This window comes from Lentinula edodes, assembly GCF_021015755.1.
Source record: "Lentinula edodes strain Le(Bin) 0899 ss11 chromosome Unknown C8R40scaffold_70, whole genome shotgun sequence".
Lineage (NCBI taxonomy): Eukaryota > Fungi > Basidiomycota > Agaricomycetes > Agaricales > Omphalotaceae > Lentinula > Lentinula edodes.
This window is the reverse complement of record NW_025764376.1, coordinates 48,462-65,754: the sequence shown is the minus strand read 5'-3', so window position 1 is coordinate 65,754 and position 17,293 is coordinate 48,462. Positions and strand designations below refer to the sequence as shown.

Here is a 17,293-nt window from a genome sequence, read left to right as displayed (position 1 = left end):
AAAACCTTCTTGAAATCACGGTACTGCTCAGGGACCATTTCTTCAAAGGTTTTAACAGGTTTGTCTCGGTTGGCTTCCTCTGCTAGCTGCTGGGAGTAAGTGAATCCTGCAGCGCACCAGACTTCCTCAGTCTGTTCCTCTAGGATTCCTGCTTTTACCCATGCCCGGCGAGTTTTATGATTGGCTTGGATTCAGTGTATTGGCGGTTCTTCCACCACTGCTGATTCGCTCTCTTCAAGGGTTGCTTCCAGTGGCACCTCAATGTGAGGGGGTTCAGCGGGAGGTTCCAGGTTCGGGAGTTCAGGGATTGGGCTTTCTGTGTTAGCGGCGGCTAGATGAGAGTATGAGATCTCCTCGTCTGGGACTTCTTCTATAGCTACTCGAGGGGGCTTTACTGAAAGTCGTCCTTTCTCCCAATCGATCTCCGGGTTTACCTTCCATAGCCAGGGGAGTCCGAGGATGACGTCTTCGCCTCCTAGGTTGGTGATCAGAAAGTCCATCCATCGCTCTTGATTATCCACTGTGAGTGCTAGGCGTGCAAAATGGGTTATCCGTCCAGCTCGGTTAGGTGTTCCATCGATATTAAAAATGTCGATTGGTTTATGAAGGGGTGCACATCTTACATGGTTCCGGGTGGTAAAGTCTTGGTTTAAAAACAGGGCGGTAGCTCCACAGTCTATCATGGCTGCAGTTGTTATACTATGATTCCTTCCTCTTAGTCTCGCATGAATTCGGAAGTGTGGGGAAATGGAGTTTAATTCCCGGATCGACGATATTGTACATGATGGGTGCGAGTCATATGAAGAAGTAGCGAACATAACAAACTGATTACGGGGTACTCTCGGTGCAGCCGGAGCGGGTACCCTCTTTAAAAACCCTGTTGAAAGCTAGAGGACGAGGAGGACATAGCGTTAGCATGATCGAGTAATTCCCTTATTTGACCAATCTGGTTGGAAAAGTCCTGGTTAGGGGGACTCGGAGTAGCAGGTACGGTTGCAGGAGCAGATGTTGGGGTCGAGGAAGCAATCTGGACGGATTCATTTGGGAACAGGGAGAATGGCGGGGTCCCGTAGCGGATATCTTGCTCGGTGCGTCGGCCTCGGTCTCGTCCGAGTCCCATGAACTTGTCTTGGCAGACTGCTTCCAGATGTCCTCGACGTCCACAGTAAGCGGCAGGTGGTTTCTCGGTGTGGGCAGTTTTGCTTGACATGACCTTGGGCACCGCAGCCGAAGCATCGTCCTCGCATGCGAGCTAGGAATGCTTCCCTAGTATTCCCATTACTGGTGTGGGTTGCATCAATGTCCATAGTGTGGGGGTCAGCAGGGGTAGTATGAGCGGTATGTGTGGGAGGGTATCCAGAGTTCCGGCCAGTCATGGTGGGATCGTGCAGGTAGACATCCACCGATATGGCCCGTTTGATTGCCTCCTTCAGAGTCGGAGCAATTCCTTGGGCAATGTTTACAGTGATGAGGTGTTGTCGGATCTCTGGGAGTAATGCAGTGAAGAAACGTTCCCCCAAGTCAATATCAGACATTTCAGTCCGATCTCCAATATCCTTGAACTTCTGAGCAAATTCCGCAACTGTCTGCCCTTTACTTTGCCTGAGATTCTTGATCTCACTACGGGCTTCCATACCTGGGTCCATTGGTTCAAACCGTTGGCTAAATTCCTTCAAGAACGTCTCCGAATTTCCTCCGAAAGGGGGATTTTCTGCACTGAAATGTAGCAGATGGGGAGTTGCCCAATCTCCGGCACTTTCTGTGAAGAAGCCCAAGGCAGGACTTGATAAGTTTTACTTGGCTTTTGGCGAGATCCGGTTGTTCTGATGCCCAGTTCTGGAACTGAGCCATGAAGCTGACGAGCTTCAGTGCACATCTTTACCCTTGAAAACCTCGGGTTTGTTCATGCTTGACTTAGAGGATGAGTGTTCCTCCATAGCTGTAGCAAGGTTAGCTACTTGTCTGATAAGCTGAGCCATGAGATCCTCAGCAGAGGTGTTTGGGGCAGGCGGGATAGGAGTCGACATGATGGGAGTAGGCAATTGGGGCTGGGGAATCGGCAGGAAGGTGATATTGCTCACAGTGAGTGGCTCTCGGATTGAGTTCGAAAGGGCGTTGGGGCAAGGTTGAGACTGGCAATCGCGCCAAGTATCGTCGTTGTTATGGGCGTGAGCTTGGTCTCTGGGGTCAAGTGCGTGCGGGAGTGCGGAGCAGTCTATACTGGCAACAGGTGTTTCAGAGTCGGGCGGAACTGGGGAAGACGTGGTGTCTATAGACCCTGCAAGGACAACCTTATCGGTAGGCTGTCAGTGCAGTAATGGATCTTGACCTAATGTCACGAAGCGGCGGAGGCGGAGTGACTAACGGAGCGGGAAAGCGGAGCGACTAAGCAGAATGGTGAGGCGGAGCAACTGGACAAGGCAACAAGGCAGAGCGACTAAGCAGAACGGCGGCAGGCTGGTCCCAGATAATGACAGAGTTATATTGAGTATCGTAGTCATAGGTAATAATAAGTAAGCACATACCTGGTCCCAGATAATGACAGAGAGGTCAAGATAAGGGACCAGGCTGTGGAGGGTTGGCTATATATACATAATCCGGTCTGCGAGAAACAACAATGTAATACTGTACAGTTTAGGAACAAGGAAGGTGGCGGAAGCCAATAGAAGGAGAAGATGGGTCAGGTGGATCATGTCAAGTCCATGCCGCGGGCCTCCATTCCGCCGCTCGGTATTCCGAAGATCTGCTTTTATTGTAATCTCTTCCTATTGTTCTTTCTCGCTACACATATCCTTTCGTCCTAGTTTCTCATTATTGTCTTTTACTCTTTCGTTCTAGTCTCTCCTTATTGTCTTTTACTCTACCCTGCAGGTACTACTCGTATAGCTCCTAGTAGTTAGTCTGGCGCTCCGCACCGATGCGCCGCTCCGTAGATATAAATACTGCCTGTACGCTACTGTAGTTCCTTAGTTTAATTATCAACTTAGATCAACTTAGATCTCCCTTCTCAACTTAACTCTTCTCTAAGTCTTCAGGCTCAACGCCTCGAAGTACGTTCTCCTCGACCTTAGGACTTTAACGTTCTCTGGTCCGCTCCTCGTCATCGGCGATACCGCCGCTCCGACCTGGCTGCTACTTAGCTCCTCTCTCTCTACTCTCGCTCTCCGGGGACTAACGGCGTAACGGCGGTGTTGTTAATAACTTCACTACTGTCCCATTCGTCTTCCGCACTTAGACACCCTGTGGCCTTGGCACGGTTACACGGTGTACATGATCTTAACAGTATAATTAAACTCAATCCGTTAACGTCGTACTGACATATCATTTTTTATGCCTCCGAAAACTCGAGCTCAATCTAGAGCTAACTCCGAAGAAAATACTTTCTTCACTACAGCCCAATCATTTGCCCCATTCTCCGACTCTATCTCTGCCATCGGTCAACCACGTCGCCGTAATCGCGGTTTCGGTCCAGCTACAGTTCCTACTACGTCGACTCTTCCTGAAGCCATGGAAGAAGAACAACAATTCGAGTACAGTACATTGTACACTGGTGACGGACAACCTGTCCAAGTCCTGACCCCTCGCCGTGGACAACCCCCTGTGGTCGCTCCGGCTCGGGGCCGTCCAACTACTCGTATTGACTCTCCAATCCTCCAAGCCATAGCCCGCCGTACGGGGAAACAACCCCAACGTCGTGCTGCTTCTGAATCTCCTCGTGACCCACCTCCTCACTTCGATTTGGACACCGGTGATCACGATGATCAAGACCCTCCTGTCGACCCCGACGATCCGGGCGCCGACAACAATCATGACGATCTGGATGACGACTCCGGCGGTTTACCGCGTGGTGAACCTGGTGACCCCAGTGGACCTGGTGGTCCTGGTGGTCCCGGCGGTCCCGGCGGTCCTGGTGGACCTGGTGGACCTCATACTCCCATATCTCCTGACATCCCCAACGAGCAACGTGCTATGTTGGAACTCCTCTCGGGGTTCAAGGGCTCCATTGAGACCCTTGGTACCGTCCTCGCCGCTCTCAGCCGCCCCTCTGACAGCTCTGAATCCAAGAGCAAGGTCAAGGAGCCAGAGGTATTCGACGGTTCGGATCCCCGAAAACTCAAAACATTCTTCGTCAATCTCGCCCTGGTCTTCAATGACCGTCCCAAGTACTTCACCGACCAACGGAAGGTGAACTACACTCTCTCTTATCTCAGTGGGTCAGCCAAAGAATGGTTTGTCCCTGATATCCTCGATCCGGATCTCGACTCGCTGCCGGCCTGGACGTCGTCCTTCACGGCCCTTGTAAAGGAGCTACAGGACAATTTCGGCGTTTACGACGCCCAAGGCGAGGCCGAGGACGCCCTTGGTAACCTTAAGATGAAGGAAACCGAGAACATCCGGAAGTACAACATCCGGTTCAACACTCTGGCTGCTAGTACCAACTGGGATTCTGCTGCCCTGAAATGGGCTTATGGACGAGGCTTGGCTGAACGCATTAAGGACGAAATGGCGCGGTTGCCCGAACCGGCGACGCTCGCCGCTTATCGTCTAGAAGTTCTTCGTATTGACAATCGTTATTGGAAGCGCGAAGAAACCAAGAAGCGTGAGGCTGGCAAGCCTTTTATTGCTCGGAACCCGAAGAAGGGTTCCTCGGACTTCAAGACTGGTTCTACTAACCAGCAAAACAATTCTCAGCCTTCGGGCTCTTCGGCGCCGCTCACGCCGAAACCTAAACCCTTCTCTGGTGGTAAGCCTAACAACAATGGTAAGCCCCAGAACTCTTCGAATTCCGGCCAATCTGGCGGTCAGCGCCCCGCGTTCAATCATCTAGGAGCAGATGGTAAAGTACTTCCCTCCGAACGGGAAAGAAGGATGAAGAACAACCTGTGTCTCTTCTGCGGTGGTAAGCATCAGATTGCTGACTGCAACAAGCGAAAGGCCCGGGAATCGAAGGGCCGCGCTGCCGAGGTTGAAGAAACCCCCGAAGCAACCATTGAGGTTGTTGAAGAGGATTCGGAAAACTAATCCGCAGCTCTTGTTCCCCGGTACGAAACGGGAGCTGCGTTGATCAGGTTCGTACCTCACCTGGGGAGTTATATCTCAACGCGTCCGCTCTTTCCTCTATTGAACGATCTCTTGTAATATCTTTGACTACTGAATTTTCGTTATCCGATTCGGCCGCGCCGGCCGAACCCATCTCTGCTCTTCTTAAATTTCCTACTCTTGTTGATTCTGGTTCTACTGACTCTTTCATCGATACTCGTTATGTTTCTCAAAATTCCATTCCTACGACCAAAATCTCTCCTGTTAATCTTCGTCTTTTTGATGGTTCATTATCTTCTAAACCCATTACCGATATGGCGAATATCGCCGTCCGGTTCCCTTCCGGCGAGCTGCTTCTATTACCCTTTTATGTTACACATTTAGATTCATCCTGTAAAGCAGTATTAGGTTACAGTTTCTTATCCCGCTACAATCCGTTGATTGACTGGGCATCTCGAAACATTACGTTCCGTAACACTTCACATTTTGATTCTCCACAGACGTCTGTACCTTCTGCTATCAACCCCGTTGTTGCAAAGGTCGCTGTTCCGCTACCGGAACCTTCGCCGTCGGTTTCACCGACAATTCTGGAGACCCCTCCTGGGGACTCACCTCGCTCTCGCTCTCGCTCCCGCTCTCGGACTTTACGGGCCAAGCCCCTTTCGTCCAAATTTCCCTTTGAACCCATCTATTCTTACCCTACGGTCTCTCAATTCGCTGCTCAACTGGAAACTCCCGAGGTCGACATTGCACTCGTCAGTGCTGCAGTCTTTAACAGGGCTTGCAAGGACGCTGGTATGGAACCGATTCTACTTCGTGCTATCCACTCAGAGGTCGCGGCCCGCGCAGCCGACCGCTCTTCCGCCACTCCTACTGTCCCTCCACTCCATCCTTCTATCCCAGAAGAGTACGCGGAGTTTGCAGACGTCTTCGACGAGATTGCTGCAGATTCACTTCCTGAACATAGACCTTACGACCTGAAGATTGACTTGGAAGAAGGCGCTTCGCCGCCTCTCGGCCGTATTTATCCTTTGTCTGAAAAGGAGTTAGTCGCCCTTAAAGACTTTATTGACAAACAGCTGGCTACTGGTGCCATCACCCCATCATCCTCTCCTCACGGCGCTCCGGTCCTTTTTGTCCCGAAGAAAGACGGCAAACTTCGCCTTTGCGTCGATTTCCGTGGACTCAATCGTATCACCAAAAAGGATCGTTACCCACTCCCACTCATATCAGATCTCCTCGACGCTCCGAAAAGAGCTAAAATATACACCAAATTGGATCTCGCCCACGCTTATCATCTGGTCAGAATCGCTGAAGGTGACGAATGGAAGACCACCTTTCGGACCCGCTACGGCTCTTACGAATGGAAGGTCATGCCGTTCGGCCTTACGAACGCCCCTGCGGCTTTCCAGCGGTTTGTTAATGACATCTTCTCTGACATGCTCGATGTCTGTGTTATTGTCTATCTTGACGATATTCTAATCTACTCTGATACGCCAGAAGAACACCGAGAACACGTTAAGGAGGTTCTTCGGCGGTTACGGAAACATCGGCTTTACGCCAACCCCGACAAGTGCGAATTCAATATGGATACTGTTGAGTATTTGGGTTATATTCTTTCTCCCAACGGATTGACTATGTCCAAGGAGAAAGTTCAAACAGTTCTAGAGTGGCCGGTCCCGAGGAAGGTTAAGGACATTCAGTCCTTTTGGGTTTTGCAAACTTCTATCGTCGTTTTATTTATAATTATAGTGATATCGTTGTGCCGATGACTCGGCTTACCCGAAAAGGCGCTCCCTGGATCTGGGACAGCAGCTGTCAAGAGGCCTTCGAAAATCTCAAGACTGCTTTCACTTCTGCGCCGATACTGGCCCATTGGGAGCCGAATCGCCCACTTATCGTGGAGACCGACGCTTCCGATTACGCCATTGCGGCTATTCTTTCCATCCAATATGCTGACGGTGAAATTCATCCTCTAGCCTTCCTTTCCAGAACGCTTCATGCGGCGGAACTCAACTACGACACCCACGACAAAGAGCTACTGGCCATCTTCGAGGCCTTTAAAGCTTGGCGTCATTATCTGGAAGGCTCAGGTGATCCGGTGGACGTCGTCACCGATCACAAGAATCTTGAGTATTTCTCTACTACCAAGGTTCTCACACGCCGACAGGTCCGATGGTCAGAATTTTTACATCAATTTAATATGGTCATTCGCTTCCGACCGGGGAAACTCGGCGAGAAACCCGATTCGATAACTAGACGCTGGGACGTCTACCCTAAAGAGGGGGATATCGGCTACGCCCAAGTGAACCCTCACAACTTCCGTCCTATCTTTACTAACGAACAACTCACTGCGTCTCTTCGAGCTACCTTCCTGGAAGGCCCTGTTTTACGAGCCTCGATTATCATGGATATCGAAGCTCTACACCAAGCTATCATTCTCGCCCTTCCCGCCGACCCGAGCTCCGTTGTTGGTTTGGAACTTGCAAAAGATCCTTCCAATGAACGTTGGAGCTTAGGTAGTGACAAGCTACTACGCCTTGACGACCGTATTTATGTCCCTAATCACGGCGATCTTCGCCTTCAAGTCCTCCGCTACTTCCATGATCATCCACTTTCCGGCCATTTCGGCCAGAACCGCACTTTAGAAGCTGTACGTCGTCAATACACCTGGCCTAAGGTCAGAGACTTTGTTCGTGACTACGTTACCTCCTGCACTATCTGTGGTCGCAATAAGCCCCGCCGTCATCGGCCTTACGGCTTGTTGAAACCTCTGCCGGTTCCGGTCCGACCATGGGATTCCATCTCCATGGACTTCATTGAGCAACTGCCAATGTCAAATGGTTACACTGCTATCCTAGTCGTTGTGGATCGATCTTCCAAGCAAGCTATATTTATTCCAACTCACGACACCATTACTTCCGAACAACTAGCTGAGCTTTTTGTTATTCACGTCTTCTCTAAGCATGGTGTCCCTAATCATGTTACTTCCGATCGTGGTTCCGAATTTGTTTCAGCGTTTTTCCGGGCTCTCGGTAAAGCGCTCTCCATGGAACTTCATTATACCTCTGGATATCATCCGGAAGCCGACGGGCAGACCGAGCGTGTCAATCAGACTCTCGAACAGTACATCAGGATCTACTGCTCTTACCAACAAGATGACTGGTCGCCTTTACTCCCGATCGCCGAATTCGCTTATAACAACGCTCCCAATGCTTCCACAGGTATTACTCCATTCTTCGCTAACAAAGGATACCATCCAAATATCACCGTTCGGCCCGAGGTCGATATGAAGTCTGACCTAGCTAGAGACTTCGTCGTTAACCTCGATGAACTCCACGTTTTCCTTCGAGAGGAAATCCTTTTAGCCCAATCTCGTTATAAGGAACAAGCTGACAGGAAAAGAATCTCGCACCCGGAGTTCCCGATCGGCTCCGAAGTATTTGTTCTTGCTAAGCACATTCGCTCTACTCGTCCTACTGAAAAATTCTCAGAAAAATATCTTGGTCCTTTCAAGGTCATCAGTCGACCTGGTACTTTATCTTACGAGCTCAAGCTCCCGGACTATCTTCGCCGCATTCATCCGGTTTTCCACGTCTCACAGCTGGAGCCGGTTACGCCGAATCCTTTCCCGAATCGTACTCAATCTCCTCCACCTCCAATCGAAGTTGACGGTGAAGAGGAGTACAACGTTGCCGAAATTCTGGACTCCAAGCTGGACAGAAGGTATAAACGTTGTCCTCTACGTTACTATATTCGGTGGGCCGGTTATGAAGGTACCGACGATGAATTCTCTTGGGTTGCTGCTGATGAATTACATGCTGATGAACTGGTACCCGCATTCCACGCTCGATACCCTCTGAAACCTGGACCTTGATCACACAAAATCATTTTATTCCTTTCCCCCGTTTTCCGCCGCGCTCCGCCGAAGTTTACTTTGTGCGTTTAGAGGGTAAACACGATGATAGCAAATTGAGTGTTTATCTCTTTCTCTTAATTGCTTACATTCTCCTTCTATCTACTATTTCACTTATATTTCTTTCACACTTAGACTAATTACACTTCGTACTAATTACTTCTTACGCCGCTTCGCGGCCCATTCGCTTTCCGATTTCAAAATCGAGTTAACATTTTTTTTTATATATACAAAGTCCAAAAAACAAAATTATATAACGAAGGCAGGGCAACAAGAAGAGTACAAGAAGATGGCCGAAGGCCGATGTTCGATGTCCGATGTTACTCTACTCCGCTCTCTCCTTCCCTTTCTCCGACCGGGCCTTCTTCGGCGCCGGTTCTCCCTCTTCCTCTACCTCCTCCTCTCCTTCTCCATCCTCTTCTTCTCCCATCCTCCTATCCTCTTCTTCCTCCTCACTATCCACGACCCTTCTCCTCTTCTTCGGCAGCCGCGAAGGTCCTGGTTCCGGCATCTCCGGTGGCGTTTTCCTCCTTCTCGCGGCGTCCGTCATCAACCAGTCCAACTTGCGGTTGATATGGCGGTTGTAGGTGTTGTCCTTCAACTGGCCCTCTCGAAGCTGCCGGTTGTCTGCCAGCAGCTGAGCCATCTGGCTCTCCAAGATCGCCAGGCGCTCGCCGATCGGTTGTCCTCCCCCCTCTCGCTTCACCGTCGAAGGCCGCCCGGAGTACGAGCATCTGACCTTAGCGTCGTGACAGGGTTTACAAATAATTGAACTCCTCTTGCCAGCCTGCATCCGGCAAGGGATCTTCTTGTTCCTGCATCGTTCGCAGGGAACTCGCTCATCGTCGTCTTCATCGTCATCATCTCCGCCATCGTCCGGATCTCCGCCGCTAGCCTAAAAAAACTTAGAGTTAGTAAGTCAGTGAGGATATGGCAGAAATCACTCACCTCCATCCTCTGTTTGCCCTTGGCTTTCCTAACCACCCGAGGAACTTCTACTTCCACTCGACGAGCGGAAGTAGATGCTTCCCCTGGGGAAGGGCCCCGGCGGTTTCGCGCTGCCGCGGCTGCCGCAATCCTCCTTCTCTTCTCCGCTGCCTCTTCCTCCAATCTTCTGGCATTAGCGGCCCGCTCGGCGACCTCTTGCCTCTGCCTCTCCTCCTCTGCTTTCTGTCTAGCTTCTTCCTCCGCCTTCCTTTTTTCCTCCTTCCTCTTCCGGTTCTTCTCCCTGGTGAGTTGCAATTGGAGCTCGAGCTCCCGTTCCTCGTCAGAAGGATCCGGCGTTGAAGGGCGAGTTGGGGCCGGGGGCGAAGTTGGATGGGCGCCGGTGACCGAAATCGAGCCGACGGTAGTGGTGGTTCGGGTGGTGGTGCGACTAGAGGACATGTGTACTTGGAGTTTTGGGAACTTGGCCATAGCGGCAAAACCTGGCCCTTTTTTATAGGGTCAAAACTACGCACGGACCAGCAAGAAATTTTCTTCGAGTTGTACTCGGTTTACGGTGTACCGAAAATTTTCTTGGATGACTAACGATAATCCCCGGTACCAACGGCTTTTGAAAATTTTCCTGCTGACTGACGGGCCAAATTCCCGATGCTGACGGCCTTTAAAATTTTTCCTTGTTGACCAATCAACTCCCGGTATTAATGGCTTTCGAGGGCTCAAGCCTAAGAGGGGAATACTGTCAAGTCCATGCCGCGGGCCTCCATTCCGCCGCTCGGTATTCCGAAGATCTGCTTTTATTGTAATCTCTTCCTATTGTTCTTTCTCGCTACACATATCCTTTCGTCCTAGTTTCTCATTATTGTCTTTTACTCTTTCGTTCTAGTCTCTCCTTATTGTCTTTTACTCTACCCTGCAGGTACTACTCGTATAGCTCCTAGTAGTTAGTCTGGCGCTCCGCACCGATGCGCCGCTCCGTAGATATAAATACTGCCTGTACGCTACTGTAGTTCCTTAGTTTAATTATCAACTTAGATCAACTTAGATCTCCCTTCTCAACTTAACTCTTCTCTAAGTCTTCAGGCTCAACGCCTCGAAGTACGTTCTCCTCGACCTTAGGACTTTAACGTTCTCTGGTCCGCTCCTCGTCATCGGCGATACCGCCGCTCCGACCTGGCTGCTACTTAGCTCCTCTCTCTCTACTCTCGCTCTCCGGGGACTAACGGCGTAACGGCGGTGTTGTTAATAACTTCACTACTGTCCCATTCGTCTTCCGCACTTAGACACCCTGTGGCCTTGGCACGGTTACACGGTGTACATGATCTTAACAGATCAGTAATCGATGGGGGTTTGACAGTGATGGGATGATGTATCGTACAAGTAAAGGCGTCGAGACGGTGAGAAAAGGAAAATGATAGGGGCTGCGTACTTTATGACAGAGTCTTTTGTGCAGAGGCAAGTTCTTGAACAAGGTGGAACGCTTTTAGAAATTGTCGAATGTCTGCCAGTACTCCGAGATCAAACTGTGACAATAGAAGAGCTTGAAGGTCTGCATTGCCATTGTGCGAGGCGAACGTTTTGACAGCCTTGAGGTAATCAGTACTCATTCAATGTGGTATAGGAAAACTCACTGGATATAGCTCAAGAAGGCAGTCAATCATTAAGAATGTAGATGACCAACGAGTATCCACATCACGCAACAGAACAATGGCACGCATTTGTCTAGTCTCGTTGTTGTCAGATTGGACCTTCTGAATGTTTATAATTGCATCGCGTAGGGCATCACGATGTTTGCCTGATGCCCGACAGGCATTCACAAGCTTTCGTGCACAGCCAACAAGATCTTTGGCAAGCGCATCAGCGTACTCGACTGTTAGTGACCCAGGAAGAGATGGAGGTAGCAGCTCAAATATCTCAGTGGCAGTCACATCATCATCTCCCTCATCAAGCTCAACTTTGCCCAATCTTGAGAGTGCAGTCTTCACAGCGATGTTAATGACATGGGGAAAACAACTATAATTGAGATCATGTCTGATTAGTCTTCGGAATCAAAGGAGTATGTATACGCTCATACCGGATTCTATTACCATGCTCACTAAATTCAACATTTTGTGCTCTTAGTCAGGATTGTAAACCTCACATCATAGTACCATTGTTCGAGGCATTATCCAGTGTAATCATTCCGACCTGGATATGGATTAAAGCATGTTTAAGCATAAAGTACAGAATATGCTCACACGTTCAATGATATCAAGCTCCTGCAGGACATGGAAAAAATATTCCGCCATGTTATCTCCATCATGACTACCTGCAACATGGCGAAAGGCAATAAGCCGTGAACGCATCACCAAATGACCACCGACATAGATCATGTAATGAGCAGTTATTGCCATGAAACCTTGCAATATTCCGCGCGACCACATATCTGAAGTAAACGATATCCGTCCAAGGGAGTTCTGTACAGGTTTGAGTTTGCATCTGGTATACATGCTTGTTGGAAGAAGTAACGACACACCTTTAGTTCCTGAACCATTTTCTTCCATTCAACTTTGAACTGCTCAAAGATGATATCAGTGAGTTTTGTGCAATGTGGAATGTCACCATTGGAAAGTTCTACTCCAACATAGAGAAGTAAATCTCGAAGTTCCTGACAATCAACAACATTCAGAGACTGTAAATATATTAGCGGCTAGGATTTCTCGATACCTCACGGAAACCATACCTGATCATCAACAACAATCCATCGTGTCAGGAGTTCCCAGAATTTCTCAACTAAGAATAGCTCGCCGGGCTGGTGCGAAGATGACGTACGGGAATTCTTCCCATGCTCGAGGATCTCCCAGCCTTTGAGCTTGAATTTAATGACTAGATCGTGATATTCCTGCGGGTGATGTACTTGTAAATGGTGCCGTATATTTGTTGTATTGCTGAGACCATTCTTCCAGATACCTCGACGGGAAGTCCTAGACACAAACATACATAAGTTACAATGCACTCAAAACTTGAATAGATACAACCTGCTAGTACACCAGCGGCAGATTAACCATTCACCCTCGCATTGCTTTGGACATTCCTTGTAGATCTTCTGAGACTTTGTATGACTTATTCCGCCTTATCTTCGGAGACGGCCAAACTAGTTGACAAATATAGGCAAGCGGCTATATTTGGGCTATATACAGATAGACGGACACAGAAGTCCACCTGGCTTACGTCAGGTGGCCATGGACCGGCCTCTCATCAGAGCTGTGCGGCAGGCACTCTGATATTGGCTTAACCCCCCAGATCCATCACCCACACCAAAAACACCTACACATATGCCGTGGTCCCCGATGCTATGCCGATGTTGCAAATCGGATCGGGTAACCATGTGGACGGCACCACATGGCATACTCCACCCCGTGAATAGGGAGTCATGATCTATCATTGCAAAGTAGAACCGGCGGGTTAGGGCAGCGGTTAAGCCCTCTGATGAGCCCCTTCGCAAGGGCGAAACCCGCACAAAATCCCTACCTTTCGGGTTTGAACCCCAAAGCTGCCTAGTAGTTGATCAACTGGTGCATCCTTGTTGCTTGAAGGTGAGATAAAAAACCAAACATCAGTTGCTCCGCTGTTTGCTGGAGCTTCTTTTTGCATCATTGATCTGAATATATTTTCCCTAGCATAAGCGGGATGGGCTGGTGGAGGGGTTTTCGCAGATATGGACGGCATAGGACCTGCACCAGATGGTGTGGCTGGAAAAGTGCTCGAGGATGATGAAGCTGAAGTACCATTAGGATTCTCCTTGTTGGATGCACTTGTTCTCGCGTGAACATTACGAGTACCCTGAGAAGCTCGGCTTACACGCTTACGTGTATTTGTTGATTGGGCTGCTGACGAAGAGGCTGAGGCTGAAGTTGTTGAGCTCTGATGAGCACCAGATGTACTGTGTACCTGAGATTGAGCCTGGAGATACTCATATTGTGACCAAGCTTGTCTTGGATAGGTCTGGGATGAACTCTGGCCTGGGTACAGACTCGGAGTAGATATGGGAGACCAAGTGTACGGTGAGACTTGAGCAAAGCCTGAAAAATGGGAATGAGGCAATGGAGTATGCGGCGGCTGTGATGGAACTGCAGTCTGAAAGATAGGTGGTTCCGAGAGTTGATGGATGTCCGATGGGTCAGGGAATGTATCCGGAGAGAGAGAGCGAAACACATGAAGGATGAAGGGGGTGACAGCTCATCGAGACCACCAATGTTGCCTACCGCTCCAATTCGCAGATCTTAAGTACTCGGATATTCAGGGAAAAATCAAAGATAAAATTTTCGTTGGCAACAAGCATTGACTACTGAATAAGCGATATTAGTGGTTGAGAGGTACGGGGGCCACATATGTTTCAGCTGTGGAGGGCAGATGAGAGCTCAATGTTGAGAGTATGAGTCGTCGTCGAAAAATGCGTTCAAGGAAGGACTTGGATTGTGACTAACCTCCATGTGACCAACACAAACTCAACGCAAGTTCGAATGAATCGAATGCAAACTCGCGTTGTCGGCATGGCCATATGCCGAACTCAAGTCCAACGCACGACTAGACACACCAGAAGGAGAAAAAATTCTGGTTGATGGAAAAGACAAAAGAACCAAGATGATTCAGTAGAAGATTCAGTCACCACTGAATTATCACAATTCTGTTGAACTGAATGGGAATGTATGCGCATTTCAGTCACTCTGAAATACAATGATTCATGGCATCATTCAGCAGTCTGTAAGACCTGGGTCAAAATGGGTCTTAGGGTAGGTTTTGGTATGTGGAGGTTTATGTTGTAGCGTGCTAGGAGCAGGCTGGAGCTCGAAGGGAGCTACGAGAACCGCGACCGAGGACGGGAATGACCTAGTAGTGGTTGGAACGACGAGAGGGTGACCCTTGAGGGGTTCCTAGGAGGTCCAGGGAGGTTCAGGAAGAGTGCGGGACCGTACGATATTGCGTAGTAGGAGTTGTACTCGCTAGAACGTCAATATAGGATCGAGTAGGTAGTTTATGCAACTGGGTCTCGAGGGTGTAAGCTCCCGAGAAGGGATACGCCAGGGAGGGTAGGTCCCTGGGGGCTAGGTTTGAGGATGGTCGTCCTCGAGTGTGGGAGGTGGTAACGGAGAAGCAATACGTAGTTCGACGTGAGGGGTAGCTTCGACGTTACCTAGATCGAGGTCCCGAAGTGTTAAGATCATGTACACCGTGTAACCGTGCCAAGGCCACAGGGTGTCTAAGTGCGGAAGACGAATGGGACAGTAGTGAAGTTATTAACAACACCGCCGTTACGCCGTTAGTCCCCGGAGAGCGAGAGTAGAGAGAGAGGAGCTAAGTAGCAGCCAGGTCGGAGCGGCGGTATCGCCGATGACGAGGAGCGGACCAGAGAACGTTAAAGTCCTAAGGTCGAGGAGAACGTACTTCGAGGCGTTGAGCCTGAAGACTTAGAGAAGAGTTAAGTTGAGAAGGGAGATCTAAGTTGATCTAAGTTGATAATTAAACTAAGGAACTACAGTAGCGTACAGGCAGTATTTATATCTACGGAGCGGCGCATCGGTGCGGAGCGCCAGACTAACTACTAGGAGCTATACGAGTAGTACCTGCAGGGTAGAGTAAAAGACAATAAGGAGAGACTAGAACGAAAGAGTAAAAGACAATAATGAGAAACTAGGACGAAAGGATATGTGTAGCGAGAAAGAACAATAGGAAGAGATTACAATAAAAGCAGATCTTCGGAATACCGAGCGGCGGAATGGAGGCCCGCGGCATGGACTTGACAGTATTCCCCTCTTAGGCTTGAGCCCTCGAAAGCCATTAATACCGGGAGTTGATTGGTCAACAAGGAAAAATTTTAAAGGCCGTCAGCATCGGGAATTTGGCCCGTCAGTCAGCAGGAAAATTTTCAAAAGCCGTTGGTACCGGGGATTATCGTTAGTCATCCAAGAAAATTTTCGGTACACCGTAAACCGAGTACAACTCGAAGAAAATTTCTTGCTGGTCCGTGCGTAGTTTTGACCCTATAAAAAAGGGCCAGGTTTTGCCGCTATGGCCAAGTTCCCAAAACTCCAAGTACACATGTCCTCTAGTCGCACCACCACCCGAACCACCACTACCGTCGGCTCGATTTCGGTCACCGGCGCCCATCCAACTTCGCCCCCGGCCCCAACTCGCCCTTCAACGCCGGATCCTTCTGACGAGGAACGGGAGCTCGAGCTCCAATTGCAACTCACCAGGGAGAAGAACCGGAAGAGGAAGGAGGAAAAAAGGAAGGCGGAGGAAGAAGCTAGACAGAAAGCAGAGGAGGAGAGGCAGAGGCAAGAGGTCGCCGAGCGGGCCGCTAATGCCAGAAGATTGGAGGAAGAGGCAGCGGAGAAGAGAAGGAGGATTGCGGCAGCCGCGGCAGCGCGAAACCGCCGGGGCCCTTCCCCAGGGGAAGCATCTACTTCCGCTCGTCGAGTGGAAGTAGAAGTTCCTCGGGTGGTTAGGAAAGCCAAGGGCAAACAGAGGATGGAGGTGAGTGATTTCTGCCATATCCTCACTGACTTACTAACTCTAAGTTTTTTTAGGCTAGCGGCGGAGATCCGGACGATGGCGGAGATGATGACGATGAAGACGACGATGAGCGAGTTCCCTGCGAACGATGCAGGAACAAGAAGATCCCTTGCCGGATGCAGGCTGGCAAGAGGAGTTCAATTATTTGTAAACCCTGTCACGACGCTAAGGTCAGATGCTCGTACTCCGGGCGGCCTTCGACGGTGAAGCGAGAGGGGGGAGGACAACCGATCGGCGAGCGCCTGGCGATCTTGGAGAGCCAGATGGCTCAGCTGCTGGCAGACAACCGGCAGCTTCGAGAGGGCCAGTTGAAGGACAACACCTACAACCGCCATATCAACCGCAAGTTGGACTGGTTGATGACGGACGCCGCGAGAAGGAGGAAAACGCCACCGGAGATGCCGGAACCAGGACCTTCGCGGCTGCCGAAGAAGAGGAGAAGGGTCGTGGATAGTGAGGAGGAAGAAGAGGATAGGAGGATGGGAGAAGAAGAGGATGGAGAAGGAGAGGAGGAGGTAGAGGAAGAGGGAGAACCGGCGCCGAAGAAGGCCCGGTCGGAGAAAGGGAAGGAGAGAGCGGAGTAGAGTAACATCGGACATCGAACATCGGCCTTCGGCCATCTTCTTGTACTCTTCTTGTTGCCCTGCCTTCGTTATATAATTTTGTTTTTTGGACTTTGTATATATAAAAAAAAATGTTAACTCGATTTTGAAATCGGAAAGCGAATGGGCCGCGAAGCGGCGTAAGAAGTAATTAGTACGAAGTGTAATTAGTCTAAGTGTGAAAGAAATATAAGTGAAATAGTAGATAGAAGGAGAATGTAAGCAATTAAGAGAAAGA

At 49.8% G+C, this 17,293-nt stretch overlaps 2 protein-coding genes across 2 annotated transcripts; both read right to left on the bottom strand.

The window, feature by feature from the left end:
• Window positions 1-11,328: 11,328 nt before the first annotated feature.
• On the bottom strand, window positions 11,329-11,937 carry C8R40DRAFT_1062037 (uncharacterized protein; the record flags this gene model as incomplete). The annotated part of the gene is made up of 3 exons (XM_046225451.1): window positions 11,329-11,484; window positions 11,530-11,763; window positions 11,827-11,937. Coding segments are annotated over 3 exons (501 nt in total), but the record flags the coding sequence as incomplete, so codon positions are not given.
• A 330-nt stretch (window positions 11,938-12,267) lies between these two features.
• On the bottom strand, window positions 12,268-12,509 carry C8R40DRAFT_1016657 (uncharacterized protein; the record flags this gene model as incomplete). Its single annotated transcript, XM_046222936.1, has 2 exons — window positions 12,268-12,354; window positions 12,414-12,509. Coding segments are annotated over 2 exons (183 nt in total), but the record flags the coding sequence as incomplete, so codon positions are not given.
• Window positions 12,510-17,293: the final 4,784 nt, after the last annotated feature.